The sequence below is a fragment of the Conger conger genome, chromosome 6 (genome assembly GCF_963514075.1).
Source record: "Conger conger chromosome 6, fConCon1.1, whole genome shotgun sequence".
In the NCBI taxonomy this organism is placed as follows: Eukaryota; Metazoa; Chordata; class Actinopteri; order Anguilliformes; family Congridae; genus Conger; species Conger conger.
Window position 1 is genome coordinate 55,840,043 of NC_083765.1, and position 26,308 is coordinate 55,866,350.

The following is a 26,308-nucleotide window of genomic DNA, read 5'->3' on the forward strand; positions in this document are numbered from 1 at the left end:
TCAATCGGAAACACGTTAAGTACTCCTACTTCCTGTGAGTTCCTATCATTTGAAAGTCAAATGGGAGAATGGGGGATATAAACCCTTCCATCTGACCTTTCCAGAGTCCCTCCAGATCAGCTGCTCTTCATCGTTCTGCTACACGTAAGACTGTTTCACACACAGCGCTGTTTAATGAGCCTGTGCGCTGTGTCCCAATGCAGCTGCCTCTCCTAGGCTCTGTGTGCCGCCACCCAGACTCTTTCAAGGACAGGAAATTAGCATCATGCTGCAGCAGTGTAAAGATTTGCAGATACTGCCAAATGTATCTGTTAATTCAATTCAATTCAGAAAGCTTTATCTATCCCCAGGAGGGCAATTAAGGAGAAGTAGGCATAGCACAGTATAAGAAATAAATAAAATATTTAATTAATATGCTGGGAGCACTTCTGTTAACACGTGAACCATTGGTGTATGCTGTACATTCAAGCTATTTTGAGGCCAGGATGCACAAGCAGCACCGGAACAGATTTCCTCTCAGACAGTTTTCTCTAGTTTTCATACATCTCTCCATCTCTCCTGCAAGGTGTTGCAGTAAGAATGGCACAAAGGCAGGCAAAACTAGACTGGATACAGTTCCAGTACCAGGCACTCACACACACACATACACAGATGCACACACCCACACATGCACACATCCATAAATACACACACACACAGACAGACACATACACGCACACACAGACAGACATACACATCCACACAAACACAAAGGCACACATGCACACACACACACACAAAGGCACACATGCACACAGTCATACGCGCACACACACACACACAGGCACACGCACGCAGACACACACCCGCACACACATACACGGACAGAGAAATAGACATGCCTGATACCTTTGTCTTTAATTGGTTGGGTGAATCCCTTGTGGACACAGCAGGGGGAACATACCAAACACCGCCAAAGACACATTAAACCTCTGGGGTTTTGAAACAATGGCAGCCCCTTAAACATCACCCTTCTACCCCTGTCATAACCAGCAGATGAGGGATGCATGGGCTTTTGAATGAAAAAATAAATAAATAAATACTTTACCTCACTCTTAAAGGAGTTATCTTAACACAACGGCAAGCCCTTTGCTCGTGGACCTACCTTCTGGCGAATCTCTTCCTCCATCTTAACGGGAGAGCCCAGCTCAGCCACCTGCTTCACGCCCTCGCTGGCGTAGCCCCCGTACTCCCACAGGATGTAGTCTCTCGAGTGCGAAGCCCCAATGAGGGCTGACCAATGGTTGGCACGCCCTGTCGAGATGCAGGGGACCCCATGTTAATGTACGCCTTGTTTATATCACACATTTACATTTCAACAGAACAATGCTACATGTAAGTAGTAGGTAAAAGGTAAAAAAAAAATGTCAGGATAAAATGCAGGTGTATTACAATTATGATAATGTGTTACATAAAATCAACTGACTCGCCAGTGACATATATCCATGAGTACACAATGAACTACAGAATAAAATTTACACACCACAGACAGGTTCATGTACTCTCTAAAAACTGAAGAAATACAAAATGACTGGAAGCAAAATACTATAATACCAATATATAAGAACAGAGCTGTACTGATCTAGAAAACTAAAGGTTCATTGCTCAATAAGTTGCATCTCATGAAAACAAGAATCTGTCACTGGGGGCAGGTTGGATTATCCTTGGAAGAACAGTATCTTCCAGGCATAGCCAATTTGTTTTTGTTTTTGGGGAAAGTCATTCTTACTAAACATGAAGGATTTATTTGAGGAAGCCATGAATTGTTCTGATTTGATCCAGGCAGGCATGAAATTGGGGATATACAGTATGATGTGGACTTCCGAAAAAGTATTTGATGAAGTAACAAGTAAGAAACATTGTAAAACAGCAGGGAATACAGTTCGACCTTCACAGAAGGTTTGAATTTGACATTAAGGAACATTAAATGGGGGAACATTTCTGAGCAATGTGTTGTGGGAAGTGGAGTTTTCCCTTATCTATATATATGATCTTGATAGGGATGTTATTAGCAGAGCTTTTTCACAAACAGTGTGGAATCTACAAAGGTAGAGTGAAAACCTGTGAAATGGCATTCAATATAACAAAATGTAATTTTTTGCATGTCGGAAACATTAAGACAAAATATTAAGACAAAAGTAAGTTATGGAAGGAGCAAGACTAGCATGTGTTCAATTTGATGAATACTTAGGAGTAGAACAGTCTAAACATTGTGCTGTAGCACTAAAAAGGGCAAGCAGGATTCGGGGATATGTAGCAAAAAGTATTCAGTATAAATCAAAGGAGGCTGTACTGATGTTAAACAATCCCTTTGTCTGATCCAGATCATAATTCATATGCAAAAGAAGTGGGTGCATTTACTACTTAGATAAACTCCACAATGATATCAGGAAGTGCCTTTTTATAGTGAGTAGGCAGTTGCTGTAGTCATGTTTTAGAGACCCTCAGGGTCTAGAAATCCACGCTTTACACAGCGCTGGTTACTCTCTAGTCTATTAAATGACAAGCCTATGTGAGCTGAATGGGATGTTCTTGTTATTTTAGTTCATCTTTGTTATTACATATGTATTTATTTTGTGTGGCACGATGGTGCAGTGAATAACGCTGTTCCCTCACTGCAAGAAGGTACTGAGTTCAAACCCCAACTGCTAAAGTGTGGAGTTTGCATGGTCTCCCTGTGTCCACAAGGGTTTTCTGCTGGACACTCCGATTTTGTCTGACAGTCCAAAGATGTGCAATAGACTGTTCTCTAAAGTCTCTAAAACTGATGTAAGTACGTGTGAGTGAATGGTGTGCAGACCCTGAAATGGATTGGACACCTGAGCAGAGTGTATCCTTGACTCTCACTAACTGAATGCTGGCATAATGTCTATATAAAACAATATTTGTACGTGCGTGAACAATTTTACAATTGAACAATTTTACAAGGAACACTTTTATGGCTGAGCCATATAAGCCAGCCCGTTCCAATCAGCACCACTATCCACGTTGCCGTCGACTTTCAAATTTCAGCCTTGGTAGTAATTTCCCCCCTGTGCCCCAGTGCCATTGGTTATATTAATCCCTGCACACTTTCCACAGATTCATGTCTTATAAATAATGACCAGCCCTCTGCCTTTGGAGTGCTCGCAAATATCTTTGCAAACGTATGTGTCAAAAGAGTGTCAAAAAGTATAAGCCCATGTCACTCAGAGTCAAGGAAGCAATGATCTGGCACAGGAAGATAAACCCATGGGATGGTCAGTGTCAATACAACTTATCAAGATCTCTGTATCAGTATAGACATATCCTGACCTCTAACTGCTCTCTACATGCCACTTATATTTGCCAGCATATCAAATGTGTGTTCTAATTAGTAGCAAGTAGCAAGCAGTTCATGTTTGTAATTTGGGGTGAGGTAATGCCTAAAATATCAAATACATTACATTTGGTACTACTATGATTGGAGAACAGTCACAAATCACCCAAAAAATGTTGGGCCCTGGTCATAAAACATTTACACCAACCTAAAATAAATATTGAAAGAATTTATGAGCACATACTGACCAGGACACCAACACAAACACACACACAGACAGTTTGCATTTTGTAGTCCAAGCACACCCAGCCATTGGAAATCTATATTTAAATGTTTTTCTTATTTTATGTCATAATTTCCATAAGGATTTTTATGACACATTTCTTCTTGAAACTGCAATTACAATACAACCTGTTGTTGGCCTTGTGTTAATTAGACTGCTAACAATGCAAAAATCTTTCTTTATAGAGATTCTTACCCATAAACACAGTGCACCACTGCAGTTTTACACTTTTTGGTCCAGAGGCACTTGTAATGCATACACCATTTTAAAGGGTTCACCGTCAATACAGATTGCATTTAGAGCCTGAGGTACAGTAAGATTAGTGTTGTTGAGGCAATATACTCGGTGTTCACAGATTTCTATAAAATACTTATTTTGTAACAAAGCACTGAGGTTTTGACAACAATAATGGTGTGTCATTCCTCTGTTAGATATTTATGACATTTCACTGACCTTGGACCATTTGTCTTTGACTGCGGAGGGCAGCAGTGTTCCGTGCAGATTACCCCACTATCCAAGCCCATAATGGATCAACCAATAACCATCTTCACTGTTTCCTTCAATTCATCCTCACAGTTAAAGAATGCCATATGAATATGGGGAAAGTGTAAACCAGGGATAATTCAATCACGGTCCTAGAGGGCCAAGGACTGCTGCTTTTTAATCCTCCCGTTACCTGGGAGTCAGGTTTGAATACAGTCTGGCAAATCAGTAGTAGTACTTGTTCAGTTAATTACCCAGAAGAAAAGAAACCCATGGCTAGTTTTGGATTCGAGGGCCAGATTTAATGATCTCTGGCGTAAAGCATGTCTCACCGCATAGAGGCATAGTACAGTTTCACCGGAGCATTTATGAATATACTGGAAGATGCCTACTGCTTCCAGGCAAAGGTTGTAAATGTTATAGCATATGAAAATGCTTTTTCGCTAGTTGTTATCTACAGAAAGTATTACTGCATTGAGATTCATGGAATAAAATGTAGTATTGAAGTACACACACAACATTCGCTCCCTGAGCACTTTATTAGGTACCAGGTTGTTCATGCACATATTTAATTAGCCAATCATGTGGCAGCAACTAAATGCATACAATTATTCAGACATGGTCAAGAGGTTCAGCTGTTTTTCAGACCAAATGTCAGACTGGGGAAGAAATGTGATCTAGGTTACTGTCATCATGGTTTGATTGTTGGTGCAAGGCAAGGTGGTTTGAATATCTCAGATACTGCTGATATCCTGGGATAACTGTCTCTAGAGTTTTCAGAGAATAGTGCAAAAACCAAGAGAGTAGCACTTTTGCAGGCAAAAATGGCTTGTTAACGAGAGAGGTCAGTGGAGCCAGAGCCAGACTGGTCAAAGCTGACAGGAAGGTGACAGTAACGCAAATAACCACACATGGTACGGTCAGTGGCATGCAGAAGAGCATCTCTGAATTCACAACATGTCAAAAGTGGATAGGCTACAGCAGCAGAAGATTTAATGAGTATAAAAATTAAGTCTAATAAATACCTAATGAAGTACTCACTGAGTGCATATAATGATACAAATGCACACTTTCTACAGAGGAGAAGAAGCAAATACAGTCTGTTACAGCAAATCCTGTTATGCTTTGGCAGCACTGGCTGCACAGATTCACCGCCCTCTACATTTATGGAGCACTCCCCCGCATTGGTGAATACATTTTCTTCCCATTCTGTCTCATAAGCCTATACATTACATGCAAGGTCTTTCTCTGGGTTTATCTCGCACAGGGACGCTATTCCGATCGTTATATTGATCCCGGTGTGGGTACGTGCCTTCCGTAATCCCAAGCCTTGATTTACTCCCGTGAAATCCGTTTCAAGGTTAGCCACGCAGCAGGTGAGACCCCAAGCATGGGGAGAGTAGGCGCTGCGGTACTTACTGGGGTAGTCTTTCGGGTGGAACTTCTCCGACCAGTTCCCATAGAACGTGACTCTATATTTCGCGGTCCCACAGGCACAGCACTGCGACGGGGGTTTCTGCGTGCCCCCCCCGGACAACAGGTCTGAAACGGCACGGGGTTGCGGTTATCAGAATGAGGTCGCCACAAAGTGAGCTATGCACTGGCCAGCCATTCAGCCTGGAGAATCCAATACACAGTTGTCAATTCAATAAAAAACATTCTGTATAGAGTTTTGTACAAAGGGATGTATGTCACAAAGCAGCTTTACAGCAATCTAGGGCTGAACTCAATTAGTCAACATTCAGTTGCGAATGATGATTGTTTTTTGGAACTCTGCAATGGTTTGTGAAGGTTTCTGGAATTGCTTGTAGCTCACCATATCTGTACATACAAATAGACTGACCTAAAGGACGTTGTATTGGAATTGTGATGGTATAGAAATCACCAAAATGTGTGGGAGAAGCTGCAATTTAAACATAAATCGCCAATCAATCTTCACCAGTAATTACATCTTTACATGAAGACCAAGCATTTCACATATTATACTGAATTACAGCTTGCAACATTACAACATTTGCAGCCTACCTTTCTCACACATCCTGTAAGTGAGGGAGCCTTCATCCTGGAAATAAATGGTTCTCTTCTGCACAATGCTAGCCCTGTCGAGGAGAAGAGTCGCTGTTAAGACTGCAATTAAATCACGCTGCTTCCTGGCAGCAATCTGATAAATATGCTTACTGAATAACCGCTTGGAGGGAGGTCACCATTCCTGAAAAACGGCACAGCTGTTTCCATTCCCTCAGGTGTGGATAAATGTATTTTGCACAGGGACGTTTTGCAGGTTACTATTCATACCCGCCACCAAAAATAATTTCAGGTTACAGCCTGGAAGTCTCGTCAAGGTATCTTTTCAAGAAACATGAATGACTGATTTGGAATAATTCAACTCTGGTTCACTGTACTGAATTTGCCTGAGTATTGGTTTTACAATATTGTGTCAAACAATAACTTAAACAGTTATGTAGCTAGAGCAAGATCAAACAACATTGTTCTTCTACAGGAGATTAAGACCATTTGGGGTGACAGAATAATTTGAGGACCCTGGTCATCTGATTTTAGACTCCTGCACTGATGGCCAGGGGGTCTTGTTGACAGACCATAATTCTACAACCCCAACAAACTGGTTCAATTTGTGCTCTGGCTGCAAGTCTTTGTCTCCTCCTGAAGAGGTAACACAGGCAGGATGCACATAGGGGCATTCCAGGAAATGTCCAAATCCATTCATAATGCAAACAACCAGACAGGACACATCCAGTCAATCAAAGATCTTAACCAACAGACACCGGCAGACAAACTGACACGTGTCAGTTCTCTGTGAGTGAAAGTATGAATAGTTTTATGGAGCCAGGACTCCCATTGGGAATTGTATGATTAACACTAGAAAGGCTGGTGTTTTTGACTACCTAGAACTGCTAAGCATTGGAGCAAAAGAAGAAATTGAATGAGAAGCATCATTTGTACAGCGCTTTGGATAAAGGCGCTATATAAATGCCAACCATTTACCATTTACCAAATTGTATTTCTAAATGATAGCAGTTTTGTTATGTAGCCTAAAAGAAACATCTGTCAAGCTGTCATAGCTTATTACAGGCATACTGAGAAAGCACTAAAATGTGCAAAACAAGACGAAACACATGCAATATATATATATTTTTAAAAAGTGATTTATTCAGACATAATGAATTCAGTTATAGAGTTATAGGCTAAACCTATTATTTATATAACTACAATAACCACAATAATTACTCATCCCCACCTACAGTCTTTGTCATCTTCATCAAATGATTGCAATGAATGAGTATTGTTTGATTATATGTGCAAAATTAGTTCAATAGCTCTTGATTGAGCAATTTGCATCAGAGCATCAGTCATTCAGCTGCTGTGAAGCGTGGTGTGTCAGAGGGGAGTGACACATTCACACCTGGGTTCCTATTGGCTGGCAGGGGTAATTTTGTGATAAAAATGGTACAAACTGCCTGCATTTCTTCAATTAGTTGATTTTAAAGCTGACATTTTAAGCCTATATGTTACATTTCAAGTCCAAATATTTAGGAAAGGGTGTGGAGGGGAGGAGAACACTGCCTTGCAAGTCAAAATGCCTGATGGCGTCGGCCTTGTTAGTATAGTGTTAAGCAGTGTCATCTGGGGAGGGAGGGTTTCACTCTAGAGAGTATATCCCACCTCATCACACATCAAACAAGTTTATAAATCGTCTGCAGGCTGCCAGCACCAGTCTGTCTGCACCTATGGCACAATGACTGCAGAGCTCAGCTGGTGGACCAACAAGCAAGGAGAAGCCAGGGATAGCTTTATGAGTTACTACAAATATATACTCTGATATCCAATACATCTACATCATGGAATGCAAGTCTCCACACAGATGCATCTTACTGCTGTTTCATTTATAGAGCTTCAGTCCGGTAATCGATGGTGCTTTTTCCATTGATTCTTTAAGTTTATCTGCTATACCAGGGCATTCGAATATAACAATGTGTATTATGGCAGTGCTTCATACAGTGACACTTTGTTTCTTCATATACTGTTGTTCACAGCACTATAATATGCGCTATTCTGCAACGAGCTCTGGATAAGAGAATCTGCCTAATGAATAACTGTAAATGCAGGTCCCTGCAGCCCAAATTCATGATTTCTACAGCAAGGCTCTTAGGGGTTATTATTACCACATTTAGTGGGGAGTTGGCATCAGTCCAGGTCCAACTGATTACTTCCAACAAGGACATTTACAGTCCCCAAGGTAACGACCATAAGGCCATGGGCTCTGACATCATTTCCTGTGTTATCAGCGGATGACACCTCTCTAAGGACTGACCATAGTGAGATGCAAAACCTTACTTAAAATGTTCCCCTCTTCAATTGACCCCCATTTACTTTAACACACAACAAAATATGTTTAAAGGATCTTCTAAAATGGTTCCTTTTTTTTATTTGTGGAACTTACAATATATGATATCTCCTATCTTCAGTTTAAAATGATGCATTAATTCATGGATCTGAGCTGCAGTAATAACTTTATATATTGGCATTTTCATTTAGGTATGGACAGCTGTGGTGGCTGCAAAATTGGATGGTCTTTTTTCAGATTGGAAATCCAACTCCAGTACTCAAGTAAGAAGCAGCACAGTTGCACCCATATCTACAGTGTTTGGATTTCTTTATATGATGGTGTAGATTGAAGGAGTTACTTTAAACATGGTCTTGGATTGGAGTGTTAAATGAAACACTCATCTGGTAGGAGGGTTAAGAAGAAAGAAGAAAAACTTCCATAAGCTTTTAAATGCCTAACCAGTACATTTTTAATTCTTCCTGATTTAATTCAATCTCACCTCAATTTCACATTTCTCCACACTGAAAAGCCTCCCTATTTTAGGGTGAACATGCAATAAAGCACAGTAATGCTTTAACATCTAATTAGATGTAGCTATACCAATTACATGCTGAATTTGCTAATCGCACATTAAATAGCCTACTATTTCAACACTAGTCTTACCGTTACTGTTAGACCTCATGTAAATGTCATGTCTACTGTTTGGCTCCCTTAGACGCAGAATATTTATCAATTCTTTTTGGCTATAGATCGATAGATAGATGATACTTTATCCCATATCAGAATCACAATTATTACAGATTTGGCCTGGCATGGGCAAACAATGGTCTCCACAGGATGGTATAAATGATCCTGTTAGATAAATGAATTTTAAAAGTGATAGTTTCTCAGTGCTGTCAATTAAAACTATTTCCTGCAATCAGGCTGACGTACATACATAAAGAAACATATATACATTACATTATTCTCCAAATCAATTCATAGTTGGTGGAGCAAGCAGTCATCCCATCAACTTAATTCTACAATGCAGAATTTAAAATTATTATAGCTACAGAAATATTTTTTTAATTTCTCCCTAAGTCGCAGGATGACCTGTTATGCTTTCAGAAAATAAACCTTGATTATTTTTCCCATAGAGTCTGTCTTGGCTAAATCATTCAGTGGTCTTGACTTGACCCTTCTTAATTATGATACTTAAAATACTAATTTCTGCTCTTGTGGCTTGAGCTTATGTCTGACTGAATGATGAATATGCGAAAACCAAACTCTTTTTCAAAGGTCATTTGCAGATAGTGATCCTTTGAAGAAAAGTAAGCAAGTGAATTTATATTTCCCAACTGATCCTAGGTCGTCAGTACACACACATTGTTAATTGTGTGGGAGGAAAAAAGCTATTTGCAAATTTGTTCTCAACATTGTCAACAACGGTGTCAGTTTACTCAATGCATTCCGGGTCAACTGAAGTTGGTTTGTTAAGCAACTGAGTTATTACAGAACTTCATACTGGTTTCATTATGAAAAATAAAACGCAACACTCAGTTTTGCATTCTCAACAGAAAAAAAACTATTTTGATTTTAGGTTAGAAGTGAGTGTTGGGCCTAACAGAATCTAGCAACATGCTTGCACACTCAGGTGAAACAATGGATTATTTGCCGTTGTTTTTGTGAAATAACATTTTTTAGGTGGGCCATGTACTTTTATAGTCATGATTCTGTGTAGAATTTCTTTCTCACTCTCATTGTCACTCTCTCTCACTCCCACTCTCTCTCTATCCAACCCTGCCTCCCTCCCTCCTCAGAAAATGATCTCCGTATCCTTGGCGATCCATCATTCACCAAGATCTCACATAGCACAAGCGCAGGGGAGACTGTAAGCCATAAGCTGATTTATGTCCTCCTCCATTACTATAGAGCAGTACAGGACTGGCAGGCCCCACAGTGGAGCCAGAATGGGAGACTGGTGTAGTGGCACATTCGGAGAAAAGAAGTTGCATTCGTCATGAAGCTCACATCACTCATCCTGACAGCCACACAATAAGGTACATAAATATGGATGCCAGACTTTTTTAATGTCACTTCACATACTGCAACAGCAAAGGAACAGGTTTAAATAACCTGGGAATAGAAAATTATTGAATTGAATTGAGGTCTTTAATAATGCTGTGATTTTCAAGTATACCTCGGATCAGGATCTACAAATGGAGCATTTTAAATCAATCGTAAAGCATTACAGCAGAGTAATCTCAGGGAAATGATTAATATAGTTTGTATGGCTCAAGGTGGGGAGAAATGATATCATTATTGTTATTTTGTTGTTATTCATTATTTTTTGTTCATTTTTGTTCAATTTGCATGTATGACACTGACTTTCCTTTCCAAGTATTGTTTAATATATATCAAATGTTGTATGAATCAGTATTTATGTAAAAGGGTGTCCCCTGAAGTGGGGGGATGGTGGAGGGATTTAAAATAAATAAATAAATGACAAAATAATAATAATAATAATAATAATAATAATAATAATAATAATAACAATAATAACAATACATTAATACAATTATTCAGTGATTAGGCTACAATGTGATGTAGGTCTTTAATAATGCAGTGATTAGGCTACAATGTGATGTAAGTCTTTAATAATGCAGTGATTAGGCTACAATGTGATGTAGGTCTTTAATAATGCAGTGATTAGGCTACAATGCGATGTAGGTCTTTAATAATGCAGTGATTAGGCTACAATGCGATGTAGGTCTTTAATAATGCAGTGATTAGGCTACAATGCGATGTAGGTCTTTAATAATGCAGTGATTAGGCCACAATGCGATGTAGGTCTTTAATAATGCAGTGATTAGGCTACAATGCGATGTAGGTCTTTAATAATGCAGTGATTAGGCTACAATGCGATGTAGGTCTTTAATAATGCAGTTATTAGGCTACAATGCAATGTAGGTCTTTAATAATGCAGTGATTAGGCTACAATGTGATGTAGGTCTTTAATAATGCAGTGATTAGGCTACAATGCGATGTAGGTCTTTAATAATGCAGTGATTAGGCTACAATGCGATGTAGGTCTTTAATAATGCAGTGATTAGGCTACAATGCGATGTAGGTCTTTAATAATGCAGTGATTAGGCTACAATGCGATGTAGGTCTTTAATAATGCAGTGATTAGGCTACAATGCGATGTAGGTCTTTAATAATGCAGTGATTAGGCTACAATGCGATGCAGGGCATAACCTCTATGTATTTTCTCTATGTGCTTAGTTTTCAGCCCTTGGGCTAAATGTGTGGGATTCAAACTCAATTTTCCACGTCCAGCATGTCTACACAGAATTTACCACTATTTCAATATTGCCTGGTCAAGGGAAATCAATCCAATCATATTTGGGTTGGGGACCAAAACCTGGTACAGCATCGGGTCCCATACGACCGGTACAGGACCGAATCACAAAACATATTTCAATGCCTCATTTTGGTGCCACGTGCCTGCACTCAGTCTGTTGAATCAGTGACAGCAGCTAAGCTTGGTCAAAATGCCAAAAGCAAAGCTGTTCAAATTATAAGTATAAAGCATAGTTTTAACAGTTAAATAAAACAACTACAATGTTAAATGTTTTATTTTATTTTTCCTTTACAATAATGCTGCTTTAATGTTGTCAGTTGCTCTTTATATTTTAAACAAGCTAGCAGTTCAGGCACTGATACCCTTGGCAAAATCTGAACAATATCCTTCTCGACTCTAAATAATTCATAATAAGATATTCTTCATCACAAATAAACATGATTGCACAAAGGTTTACACTACATCACTTAACCTTCCTAAATATTTATTCCCAATTAATCTTGGTGCTTTGATTTACTGACAAAATGGATAAAGGAGGCAAGATTGACAACCCCACTTTTGCATGGCTGAGGTTATTTACTGTTATTAAATCAAAACTTCACTGTTCAAGCAGTATGTCTTATGTTTATTGTGGTATCATAAATATATGCTTAATTTGTGCAGAGTGCTTTCTTATCAGGTAGGATATTTACAGTATCATGCTCATATTTCCATTGCCTGTAAATACTGAAGATATTTGACATTTTGTGAATCCTTTAACACGCTGTATATTTTACTTGCTATTCTTTTTTAGACAAACCGGTTAATAGCTATGCTTACAGAGAGTAAATAGGCCACATTTCACTGTGTCCTCTGCATTATGTGTTCACCACTGGTATATGTGCAGGGTTTTCCATGGTATTCAATGTCACTCTAATGACCACCAGGATTCCCCTATTTAACATTTATTGTTTTTCAATGGCAAGGTTGACTGAAATCTGTTTTTGCAGTGATGACCTGAGTAAACACTTTGTGGATAGTGTAAGCACTTACATAGCAATCAACAGATGGGTTGAGGTTTGGTGAAATGATTTCAATAGGTGGAACCTTTCAATAGGTTCCAAGGTAACTTTAAAAAACAAAAATTTTCAGGACTTTGTCACTTTGAAACAGTGATACAGACCTGCACAGGAGCATTGGCTCCTACTTGGTCTAGAAAAATATATAGCCATGTACCCTGCCTAGCAAGTCAATAATAACATGGCTTCCCCAAGAGGTCTCCCATGGCAGCCCAAGCCCATCTACATTTAGTGGTTCAGCATATGAACACAAAGGGGTGTTAATATTTGCCAACACTTTCTAAAAACCTATTGAAACACAGGCTCCAAGGGAACATGATTTAGAGAACTGAGTAATGACTGTGGTGCCAGGAGGGAAATATTAAGGCACTGTCCACCAGGTGGCAGCACCGGCGCTACAGAAAGGTATGGCCACAGCTGTGATTGATTGTAATCACCGTAGCTGTGGCCAATTACGGGCGGCACGGATGGTGCAGTGGGTAGCACTGCCGCCTCACAACAAGGAGGTCCTGGGTTCGAATCCCCGTCGGCCGGGGCCTCTCTGTGCGGAGTTTGCATGTTCTCCCCGTGTCTGCGTGGGTTTCCTCCGGGAACTCCGGTTTCCTCCCACAGTCCAAAGACATGCAGGTTAGGCGGATTGGAGAGTGTAAATTGCCCATAGGTATGAGTGTGTGAGTGAATGGTGTGTGTGCCCTGTGATGGACTGGCGACCTGTCCAGGGTGTATTCCTGCCTTTCGCCCAATGTATGCTGGGATAGGCTCCAGCCCCCCTGCGACCCTGTTCAGGATAAGCGGGTTAAGATAATGGATGGATGGATGGATGTGGCCAATTACCTCGTTATTAGGCTATAGGAGAGGCCTGGTTTTCTGTTCTGGGAGAAGATGTTTGGACTGGACAGAGCTGAACTGATGTGTTGATTGCCTGGCTAGTTTTTGGTCTTTGAATGGCCTCCCTTGTCCCTACCTGGGAGTATTTTGGTTGAGGCCTAACTGTTTGGTTTGGTTGGTTTCAATAAGCCGACCCTTATTTGAGTTTGCTGGTCTGTTCATCACATGATGCCGAGGCCCTCCCCAGCCTGGCATCACTCGACTTACTTGAGAATGACACAGCCACTTCCAGAAGGGGGCGCTGTCCAAAACACTTGTATCCTTGTCCTTCTCCTTGGCGTGCTCTCAGTCACGGCTGGGGGGCAGTTGGCCATAAACTGTGTGTCCTCTGCATCAATGATCTGCAAAATGAGAGGAAAATGATGACAGGTTCAAAAACTCCTGTGTGACTGAAATCACTCGTAGCTTCTGGAATTTTTTCAAAGCACACATTTCCAATTTTCACCTCTATGAATATTTGACCCACGTTAAACTGACAGGGTTTACATTTGGGCCATTAACATTGTGTCGGGATGTGATTTACCTTAGTGCAATCAATACTGCATACTGAACTCATTCTTGGCAAATCATAAATTGTCAAACAGTGGAGGAAGCAGATCCCCATTGCTCATAAAGACATACCTAACCAGATCTCTGGGAAGGCATGTTTTACAAAAGCAACAGACTTTAATAACTGCATACACAATGTCTTTTCCAAGTTTAAGAATAATGTACAGCACCCACACACCAACAAATCTAGATCCTGCATGCCTCTCATTCTTGCTACTTCCTAAACTTCAGGAGGTTTCATTTTGTATCCTGTGTTCTGCAAAATCTTGCAAATATCCACAAAGAACTGTGACGGAACATCAACCGTTACAGCAGTGTCATTTGCAATGCTTTGTTACATATCTTCATGAGTATCTTTCATTCTACTACAATGCATGTTGTATGCACAATACTGTGTGTGTGTGTGTGTGTGTGTGTGTAGTGTGTATGTGTGTGTGTGTGAGTGTGCAGCTAGATACTTAACTGATATACTATCAGTTGCTGGTGTTATAGAATGTATGTACAGTATAGTGACATGCTGGAGCAATGAGCCTGCCGCATCAAAACACCAAGAACATACTGTATGTTCACATGAGCATGCTGTCACAATTTTGAGAAATGTCTCATCTTGGGTTTTGGCTGTGATATCAAAATGGGATTATATGATATTTTTGTTCAATTCCACAGTGTATATAATTCATAAAGTACAGCTCATCCCACATTCTGACAAAAACAATCCTCCTACACAGTTGGCAACCTGCCTGGTTGCATGTTTACATTAAGATTTATGTTACTGCATTGCATGGAGCTTAAACACGACAGTGTTTTATGTCTGGGAACTGTAGAGTTTATTGAATTATTTCACATGAAATGATGACTGTTTCCTCACACTGACTGATAACACCAGTCTCTCATTTAGACAAATCACTTCTACATTGAAGGGTGAAAGAAGACCAGAGCCATCAGCTTTCAAATCTTGCTGTTAAAACCTGTTTCAATCTGAGGTAATATTGAAAGACTGGCCAAAATATTTTTATTCTGTCACTAGTATTAACTTGTCCAAATCGTTTTCATCCTAGATTTAAACATAGTACACCAGTGCAGTAAATTAACAAAAACTGGGCCTCACTCTTCCTTCACACAAAAATACATGATTTAATCTGCAAGTTCTGGTCACTGCGGGAGCTACGGTAATATATACGTACATTGAAACCTCAGTCAGTTTGCTAAAAACATTGTAGCCTCCCCGCCACTTCACAGAAGGACTACAAAGACACAATCAAAGAATATTCCGGGTTCCCAAGGTGTGTAATAACAGCCTGCTGGTCTTGTGGGCCTTGTAGTTTCACATGTCCAGCACTGATTAGTGTCCGTGACGGCCTGGTGGAACACAGTTAAACGCAGCTGTGGTGAACAGCAGCTCGCCTCACCGCTGACCTCTGACTTTATTGAGTGCACCAGCTGTTCTGGCTCTACAATAACACTCACCCTCCGTCTGGCCTTCCAGGAGTAAGAGTGCGTCTCTTACGCACTGCCAGGACGTCACATTCCAAGCTATGTTCCGGTTCCCTTCCCCCGCAAGTCTGGCCCACACACCATCACCCGGCCCCTACTCCCCCCACGACACACAAGTATTAGCCTGCCCTCCCACCCAGTACAAACTTTTCTCACTGGAACAAACACAACCCCACCCCTCCAAAACCAACAGTCCCCCCCCCCACACTCTCAGGGATTGTTCCCGCTGACCTGTCTCTCTCACCCTGCACCAAACGTTCTCTTCCCATCCCCAGGCTGTCGCAGCAGCTCATGTTCATTCTTCACTCCTCATCCACACGCCGATTCCCACAGTCAAACTCCTCCAGTTGTAATTCACAACGTTTCAGCAGCCTCATTACTTCCCAGAAATTCCTTCATTGCCCCCGAGCTTCTTGGAGGCCACATTCGAGCCCTAGTTGCTCAGAACAGCTGGTAGCTAGCCATGGTGCGTGTAGGCTGACAGACATTCTCCAGAATCTGTCAGCCTACGAGTATACATTCTCCAGAAGCTGAGAGTGAAATAAAATTCCTAAGAAGCCAGAGGGATTTTAAATATAATTCTTTGTTGTACTGACCTACACTAGCCTATCCAGAGAGGAGAGGCAGAAGTTGTTTTCTAGCAAAGGCAAGGAGCTGAAGTACAGGGAACTTTAATTTGGAGCGAAGAGCTTATCTTCCATAGGCTCATCGGAGGTCTGGATTCTGCTAGTGACTCCCTCCAGAGCCCTAGAGCCAGGCTGTATAAACTCAGGATTACCCAGTCAAGAGTACTCTTAAATCTTTTCTCTGAGGTCATCTGCATGCCTCTGACCTGGCTGAGAGACTATAGCGCAATTTACACTAAAGGAATGAATTTCTCAGCAAAACGGTTCGTTTAAACTCTGACTGAACATCCCTTTAGACTCACATAAGCGCAGTCATTCAAGTTAACATAGAATTTTTTTTTTTACTGTGGACTTATTCAGCACTTCATTTTCATTTAATTTTCTCTTTTTGGAATTGGATGACAGGTAGCCTCTTGAGGGGCCACAGACTCAAACGACATGTACTCGGCAGGAATGAGTCACTTATCTCAAGACTACTCCCTGACAATAGGGAAGAACATGGGGCAGTATGGGTACCTGCCACACCAGAATGAAAGCGTCGCAGAACGTGACTTGTAGCTAAGAAACAACATTCTACCTTAATGGAGATAGCTGAAGCCCCTGTACATGTATTACATGTATTATGATTCCCGCTGTGACGCAACTAAGCAAGGAAACCTGTTGCCCTTGACTGATTGCACGTTTTTTACGCAATATCTCAAATTTTCCCATTACATTTGATCAGTGCTCACTTATGTTTCCATGCCTCCCTCCACCATTGACATTTAATTTAGTCTGTCATGCAGTAACAAGCTTCTAGAAGGGAACTCGAGGACCGTCCTCCATAAAGACAGCATGCCACTGCAGAAACCTGGTACACTGGCTTAGTAAACACAGAAAACAAACAAAAATACCCGGAAAACCAGTATAATAATGACAAGCAACTGGGGACAAGGTTGAACAGCTACATACTTTAAGGCTTTCAAGACCAGTGTAAAAGCTGTGTAAGTCATGGAGGAAAACATTATAGAAGCCATTTTCTTGTATGAGGAGAGAGAGAGTTGTCATGGCAGATGATGCCTTCTGACAGGTGGTTTCAATTGGTGGTCAGTTGACTGTGATTTAATGAGGAGTAAGAAATATCGGAAAACCCATGGGCAGATTAGCCAAGCTTGATAGCTCCCTGCATTTTTAGCAGTGTGAAATCGAAGCCTAGTGCTGCAAAAAATCTACACACTATGTCTACTGTAATTATACATAATGCAAATGCACTCTTGCCTTCTGCTTTTTTTTTTTAAGTGGAGATGAACATGCCAAATTCTCACCCTAATTCGGAGTGTCCATTTAGCTATTTGCAACCACATCTGCATCTTACTCCCAATTGGGGAGATTTGAGGCATCTACAGTTCTCCCCCAATACAGGTGATGTCATCAGCCTGTTTCTTCTCTAATGGTGGAGTCAGAGGAAGACCTTTGATATGTGGTTTTGGCATATAGAGAGCACGACACACGACTGACCAGTTGCTATAAATGTGAAGAAGAGCAGAACTAACCATCTGAAGCCCCCCGTACCGTGCCAAACCCAAGGCCTTGACATGGGTGAACCTATCACTAATTGTGCTATGGCACTACTGGCCCCAGTCGGCATTCACACAGTCTGGATTTGATCTAAGACCCTGGGGCTTATCCATGCACCACAGCGTGGTGCCTGAACTGAGTGAGCCATCAGCAGCCCCTATTTGCATTCTCTCTGAGAATAAAGAAACTCTGTTGCAAAAGAATATAATTTTGCAGGTTATTCTAAATGTGCCCTATACCAAATTCAGGGCCACTCCATAGATTTGAATTTATGAAGCTCACAATGGCTCATTTGTAATTACTTAGAATGACCATGGGTGGGAGAGGACCTAACAATTTATTGCTGTATTCAGATATATGTGCTGGTGACTTTAACAGCTAAATTACTTCTGTTAATTGGTCATTTCTAGTTTAATACAACTACACTTTAGAGATTTCTCTTCACTATTCATTTTTTGGTGTTTTTTTAAGTGTATATACAAATGCCACTCACATACAAACAGAAATATTGTTCCCCCTCCAACCTTGTGGGACAGAAATTACTCAAGTGAACCGCAGTTCATTACAACACTGGTCTTTGTGTATATGACGTGTGAAGCCAGAGATAAATGTGTTCCTCTCTGACCTCATACATTATTCTGTCCAGTGTTTTATATGTATTACATCGGAAAAGAGAGGATCCGCCAGGATGGAAAAAAAACTCGCACAGTGGTATGATGCTGAGACAGTTTTCAAACTGTTCTTAAACCTTTGAATTACATAAGATACTTACAGTAACTTGTACATGCTTTTACATGCTCAACCGAAGGCCCCATGTGAAAAGCCTTTCAACTACAGCTGAAGAATACTCAAAATATTTGTTTTAGGATTTATAGGCTAAAATCACAAAAATGGACGTATTTTCACAGCACTTTTCAAAGGCCCACATTTACAGTTTGGAGGGGTGGGGGGAAGGGGGAGGGAGGAGTAGAGAAATTTCCAGGGAGTTATGAGGATGTGTTCAGACAAATCCAAGAGTAATCGGTGGAATCAGAGACTAGTTTACAGCCGGATTCTCGCAGACTGGCTTACAGTGCTACATTAAGGTAGCCCTAACCCACACATTTTCCCACTCTGACCCTTATTTCCTCGCCTTGTCACATCCAGAGAAGTCATCCAGACTTCATTACTCACAGTAATTGCACAAGCTGCCACAACGGCAAAGATTTCTCTGTACATTTTCCCATCTAAACTTTATGTCTCGTGACAAATATTTCAGTGCATCTGCCTCTTGGTATCATATCACATAGATCACAGTTGGCACAACACGTAGCATGGCTGTACCTCATGACCTTGAGAAAAACACCAGTGGATTTCGCACAGCAAAAGCCCGATTTCTGACAGCCAGTCTAAAACAGGATTCCTGGCCGTTATACCAACTGTGGGTTGAGACAGAAGATAAAGTTGTTCTAGATCTTTCGACTTAGCCTGCTAGTTTGCATTAGTGAATGGTAGTCTTCCCCTCCCATATAGACATAACTCATTTCTAGATCTAAAAACACGCAAGTGATCAGGGAGGGCTGTGTTTTTCTTTTTGTGAAGGGTACAAAATGAGAGGGGAAAGAATGAAAAGGACGCACTGCATTCACTGATTTAACATTTGATGTTTTAAATATGATTTTAAACGGATTCCAAGGACATTGCCAGCAGACTATATCCATACGACTGAGGATTGTGGGCATTCATTTCTCTTTTACATTATTACAGTTTGCTATAGTCGCAGGAAAACACACTTTAGTTCACAGCTGTGTTACAACAGTTTGCAGAATTATATTTTTTTTAAGAAGTAATGACACCGTGTCCTTTGGCAGCTAAGGCTTGTGCACTGAATATTTTCCCCTGCGGACAAAGCCTCTCTCGACCTCTGAGCATTGCCTTTTACTGAAAATGGATTTCAGGGAGGCTTTTCTGTTTGAAAACTAAAACAAATGCAGTGGAGCCAAAATCCCTGTAAAGTCTGACTTATTCTAGATTTATCCAAGCCCATCTCATTTAGTGAGAAAGGCACATGCATTGAATCCCTCAATATGAAAATACTCTCTCCATCAAACCGGGGAAGAAAGAGTGTGAGTCTCTCAACAGAATGTAAACCCAGGCCACTTCATATTTTTGAAATGCGAGTGTTTCGAAAGAGATGAAAACCACTCCCGAGTTACTTGGTGCCTGCCAATGTGTTCAACCGGGCTTGACATGAAACAGGCACCCACACACATGGCCCTAAGTACAGGAATTAAGAGAGAAGAGTTGAAAGATCTCCTTTTAAATTCTGAAATGTACAAGCAATGAAATCAATTTGGCAAAAGAGAGTTAGGATAGCAGACCTCTTTCTAGAGTCAAGTTTACAGCTACTTGGACCCCCATTATCTGCATATTCCCTGCTATTGAAGTTTGGAGTATTGGAGTGGCAGCTTTCTTAAGCACACCGGAATGTGCCAATGATGAAAGCCTATATTGGCAGGGGTGTTTGTGAGAAACTAAGCCTGTGCCAATAATTCAATAAATAATGCACGTTGTGTGCATCCAAATAAATTTGTTGTAAAATGTCAGCAGCACTATTAATTAATTGACTCTTTCCATCTCAGTGTCATAACAGTATTTCCCATACGTGGACATTTTCTTAATGAGATTTTCAATTTCAATTTTCATAGATTGTGTTGCCATTACATTGTTTTGTTTTTTCTCTTGAGAAAGAGCAGAATTGAGAGAGCAGTATTTTCCCCATTCTCTTACCTGAAAATTTCCAGCATAATCTTCATCTCTTTCACCACCCTTTCCGTCCTTCAAGGCAATGAGCGTGAAGCCTCGAAAATAATTAGGGCTGGATGTGTACAAAGTCACTAGAAACAGGAAATTGAGAAATGAGTTAGTGGAATGAACATTACTGTCTATGCTAACGTACAGTGCAGGTCATAAGTATGTGGACAGTATCACATTTTTCATTATTTTGGCTCTCTATGCCAGCACATTGGATTTGAAATTAATCAATTAATATGAGGGTAAAATGCAGACTGCAGCTGCTCTAATTTGACGGTTGATCTGTGATATTGATATTGCTTGATCCATGTTTTTATACACAATCTCCCCATATTATGGTGCCAAAAGTAATTTGACAAATGTCTCTTTTTTTTAAGTCATAATATTTAGTACTTGTTTGCAAATAGCTTCCATTCGATGACTGACTGAAGCGCTTCATATTCATTGTTTCAGTTGAAATCCAATGTGCTGGAGCCAAAACATCACAAATTTTGTCACTGTCCAAATACTTTTGGACTGCACTGCAGGTGAGCAAAGACAATTGTTAACTGCAAAATGAGCCCGATCTCCCAGGTGTATATGAGAAGACAGAAAACAAGCTCTGCTAAATATGAGTGTCCTATTCATTACCAGCCTGTATACCAGCCAGTGTGTGAATGTACAAAAATGTTCATACCACGCATTACAACAGCAGCATGCAGAAGAGCATCACTGAACACACAACACGTCAAACCTCTAAGTGGATAGGCTAGATTGAATAAGTCTAAAAAAATAGTAATGACTAATAAAGTGCTCAATGAGTGTAGATGTATACAATGCCATTTGCCTGTGAGGACTTCTTATTCTTGCTGTAACCCAAATGCACAGAATCATCCCATGCCATGACTTAAGGGCAGTACACTCTCACTGCACAGAGTGCATATCCACCAGAAGCATCTCTTTCATGCAGGAGACTACACCAAATCTGCCAAACTGACCAGAGGCATCTTTTAAATGCAGGAGACTACACCGAGACTGCCAAACTGACAGACTGACCCAGTGGCTAAACTAAACAAATATATTTGGAAATGTGGCAGTGTCTTACTTTTAAGGTATATGCTGTAGGTGTTTCAACACAGCTAACAAAGTTGGTTTTTCATGCTGTGACTGTGCCAACAACACAAACCACACAATGCAGTTGTACCTAGTTATGCTTGTTGTCCAGTGATGGGAGTAATAATTGTTCTTTGTTGCTTTTTTTCATGATTACTCAAAATATTACATGTAGTATGTAATATTACGTACAAAATATATATATATATTTTTTTTTTCTATATTAATTGATTAAATTGATTCATTGATTCATTATATTATAATTATATATTAATGAAAAATTTGCTGTCAACACATTCTGACTGACCCTCACCACCAAATTGCAAGCTTGTGGCCCGCCTCCAGTTAAAATGAATGACTTGCCATTTTGACCCAAGAGTTAGCAAATGCTAAATCCGTCATTGAAGTGGCACATTGACAGAATTCAATGCAAAGGTGATCTCAGAGGTTAACTTCTGCTCCGCTGCTCGACAAAATACGTGGAGGGGTCCCCAGCAAAAACAACCCTTTTCCCCCACTTTTAGGCCACCTTTACTTCTGAACCACCAACACCCCATACAAAGGGCCCTATTCCAGTATACAAACCCTGAAAAAAGTGACTGTTGTCTACACCACAGCCTACACTGTACTAAAGACAGCTTGCATTGGTTGGTAGGTGGATCTAATTGATGGCAACTGGTAGCCTGCGGGTTGTTAGCTTGTGGTAAAGAAGAGCTCTTAGGCAGCAGTAACCTCAGCAGCCCTAGCAGACCAAAATACACACCGCCCCACGGTAAGTTGTGCCAATATGGACTCCCAGTCAGTCAGCTAAAGCCTGTGATATCAAGACTGTAACCGACAGTTTGCGCTTGTGCACTCCCCTTCTTTTTTTAACTTGCTGTATATCTTTAGCTACATTTCTAAGAATGCAGAGAATCATGTGATTTAAACATATACAGTGCCCTGCATAATTTTTGGGACAAAGACCCACATTTGCCTCAATACTCCACATTTTGAGATTTAAATGAATGGGCTTTTTATACATATTGGTTTCACCAAGTCGAAATGACAGCAGTGTTGATACATAACCCCCCCATTGCAGAGCACCGTAATGTCTGGGACACATCAATGTTATGTATCTGAAAGTAGTCATGTTTACTATTTTGTTGCATATCCTTTGCCATGCCATTACTTACTTATATATGTGACCTAGCAACATCATCAGAGTCAGGATATGTATAGAAATGTATATCTGAGAGTGTGAAGCACCGCAGTGGCGGTGTTACGGCTAAGGCATTGGCCATACTCAAATCCGAGGAAGGCACATGAGGGTGTGGCATAATTGGGGGTGGGGGCAATTTTGGTGGGGAGTTTCACTGCATCCAAAAAAGCGCCCCTGATTGCCCCGGAGTCACGGTCAGGGGCTCAAGAGGATGCGGCTTGAAGAAGGCATGTCAATCTCTTTTTGGCCACTGGGGGGCAGGGGTTGTAGGAGTGTTTCCGCAATATACATGGGATATTGAAATAAACAGGGTATTTGTAGTTATGTAGTATGGAGGCAAATAAATAAATTATGGGTCTTTGTCCCAAACACTATGGCGGGCACTGTATATTTTTTGCATTTATTTAATGTAATAAAGTAACTGTAATGATTAGTGTTTCTGTTCGTGGCCGTTTGAAAGTGAAAGTGTTTTCTCAACACACTGACTGCCAATCACATCTGTTCATCAATACTGGCTACAACAATGCAAGTTAATTACCATCAACTTTGATTGTGTTTGGTGAATCACACAGATATCTTCAGATGGTATCCCACAAAGATGACTGCACGTGCTACTGCAGGAGCCACTTGGAACGCTGACGGGTTTATACTGCTCTTAACCGACAAATAAGCTAACTTAGAGTTGGAAAATGTTTCCAAGTTTGTGATATGCACGTTTACACGGTCGCTGAAGAGTAGATCTCAGATAGAAAGGAATGGTCTGCTGTTACTTTAGTTTTCAATTCAGATGAACAGAAACAAACAAAGTGAGCTGTTGTTGTTGTGTAGATTTATATTTTATCCTGTATGTGGTTTGTGTTCGTCTACTGGAGTTAAACTTTCACTTCAGATGGGCGTATATCTACAGTAGCCTATATAATTTGTCGTCTTATGCAACAATAAAAATGATGGTTAATTTGCGCATCGTAACTTCAAGGAGATCGTGCGCTAAAATGTAACGATACGGTTCGTTTTGCACTTCGCTACTGTAAATACAATCAAATCGGTCAGCGATAACTTGACATGACGCCATAGTAAAATCCTCGCGAAGATGGGTCAGCGACAGGTATATTTTCAGAGACAAATTTGTATCAGATAAGCACAGGGGAACGTATATTGTACGATAGTTACATACCTCTGTAGGTGCTTCCAGGTTGGTAAAATTCAGGATCCCCCTCGACTCTCAGTCTAAACTCGTTATAGCCTTCCCTTCTCGTACCCTGTGCTCTTAAAATTCTGCTGCAATATCCATCCGACTTCGCCGCTCTATCAGTGGGTTCCTCCGTATATGCAAGCGTATGAAACAAAAAAGTAGAGAGAAGACACAACTGCAACAGCAGTATTTTCGGGTGTAATCCAATTCTTGACATTGCGTGGCAGCAATCTATCAGCAGTCAATACAAGAAGGAAAAACAAAATGGGAAAATGAGGGGGGGAAATCCTGCTGAAACTCCAGAAATTGACAACTTGTAAATGTCGCTGACCCTTTTTACTTAGTATACGAAAATACGTACTCTTGTACAAAGGAGCACACGCACAGCCATCCCAAGTGAGCTGTAGCCTATGTCGCTACTGTATGATCCAATGTCTCCTTAGTCCTGAAGACTTCTACTGATTTGTTGGAGAGCCTACGCTGATGGGCGACTCGGTGTTTAGCCCACTTACAGAGTTTGGGGAAATAGCGAAGCGGATGGTAGCGCAGCTGTCTCCAAGACATCGAGGCAAGAACTAAGCAGAATGCATTGAGTCAACAGACTTTAAACAAAACCCAGAAATTCCTACCAATGGCCGTTGCGACCGAAAGCAGCCCTTTAATTTTTTTCGTTTGTGGCTTCTCGCAAAAATATGCTCACTTACATCTCCACAGCTTTCAATCTTTGTTACACTCGAGAACTGACGCGTAAATAGTGGTTCCGTTACTGGCGTTCTGTTTTATAAAATTAGAAATTTCGGCGACTTTGTTGCGCGTTTCTTTGAATGAAGTTCGAAATAGGTTTAGGAAAAAACGGAATGGTGGGTTGCTTAGTTTATTAATGTATATTCAAGACGTGACTACAAGACAGTTGAAACCTATTGTCCTTAATCGCACCTCTATAAATTGCTATATAAGGTCAGGAATATACTCCGTTCATAAAAATGGCATCTGAATTACATGTAGCCTTCAAGTTCAGCTGTTTGTGAATTTACGCATAGGTTATCTGTAGCCTTTGTCGTTTATATTAGGTGAAAAAGCTATGGTTTGTACGTAGGCTAGCCTACATATTTGCTGATTAGTGAGAGACCAAAGTATTATCCAATTGCTGCAAAAGTATCACTCATATTACAATAGTCTACTTTTTATCACATCCAACCTCAAGGCACACATTTAAGCAAATAGTTGGCATAACCAAAACTAGCATGCTTGCCTGTATAATTTCAGTTGTTTTGTGGCTTAAATTGCTGGAGCCTTGTCAGACAACCAGCTGTGATTTAGCTCCACCATCCCGGAGACAGTGTGGCTCACAGCACCTGTGGCTTTTTGAGAACTATAATTTCACATGAGGGTTTATGACCTCCTGCTTTCACTGGGTCAAAATGTGCTATAACTCCACGCAACACATGGTCATAGAGACTAGTAGGCTCTGAAAATGTTTAGTCTTGCACCCACATTTGAAACCTGAAACCAGGATAGTACCTTTATGGTCTTACAAGTCCATGTTAAAGAGTGTTGCTTTGATACTAAAACTTAAATTACTTTAAGTTAGGCCGATAGTACAAAAGTCATCCCATGTAGTCAAGGTCTAAGAATAATATAATTAAAGTAATTACTCATTGAATTTGGTAGTCATTTGCAAATTGACTTATTGTTTAGTGGATGTGTCCTTTTGTTTGTTGTTTAAGTGTTTACATTTGCAATAAACATTTTGATAATTGAGAATGTCATGCCAAATCGAGGCTATACCTCTCCAGGTGTTTCAAGCAAGTATTTAATTTAATTTATATGTGTATTTATTGGTGCATTGAAGACAATATATACTCATGTGGTAGATATATTTATCATTCTGTAACTTGTGGTGAATTTCAAACATTCCGTAATGTGCTTTGGCCAACACAGAATACCCAAAACAATTAACTAGTTTACATTCTATTGCATTTGCTACAACTCTATCAAAACATGTGGGCCCGAGAGTGCGGCTTGTATGAATGTAAAGAAAGCCATTTGCTGCCAAATAGAGTTGCG

The 26,308-nt window shown here is 40.5% G+C and overlaps 1 protein-coding gene across 1 annotated transcript in view; it reads right to left on the bottom strand.

The window, feature by feature from the left end:
* Positions 1–24,823, bottom strand: part of LOC133130525 (spondin-1-like) — a 90,676-nt gene extending 65,853 nt beyond the window's left edge. Inside the window, exons 1-6 of the mRNA XM_061245174.1 lie at positions 24,224–24,823; positions 20,733–20,839; positions 13,945–14,078; positions 6,129–6,202; positions 5,523–5,645; positions 1,145–1,293 (exon numbers count right to left, since the gene is read on the bottom strand). Of these exons, the coding sequence (XP_061101158.1) occupies positions 1,145–1,293; positions 5,523–5,645; positions 6,129–6,202; positions 13,945–14,078; positions 20,733–20,839; positions 24,224–24,458 (822 nt within the window). The 5' untranslated portion in view covers positions 24,459–24,823. The remainder of the gene's footprint in view (positions 1–1,144; positions 1,294–5,522; positions 5,646–6,128; positions 6,203–13,944; positions 14,079–20,732; positions 20,840–24,223) is intronic.
* Between the last annotated feature and the right edge of the window lie 1,485 nt (positions 24,824–26,308).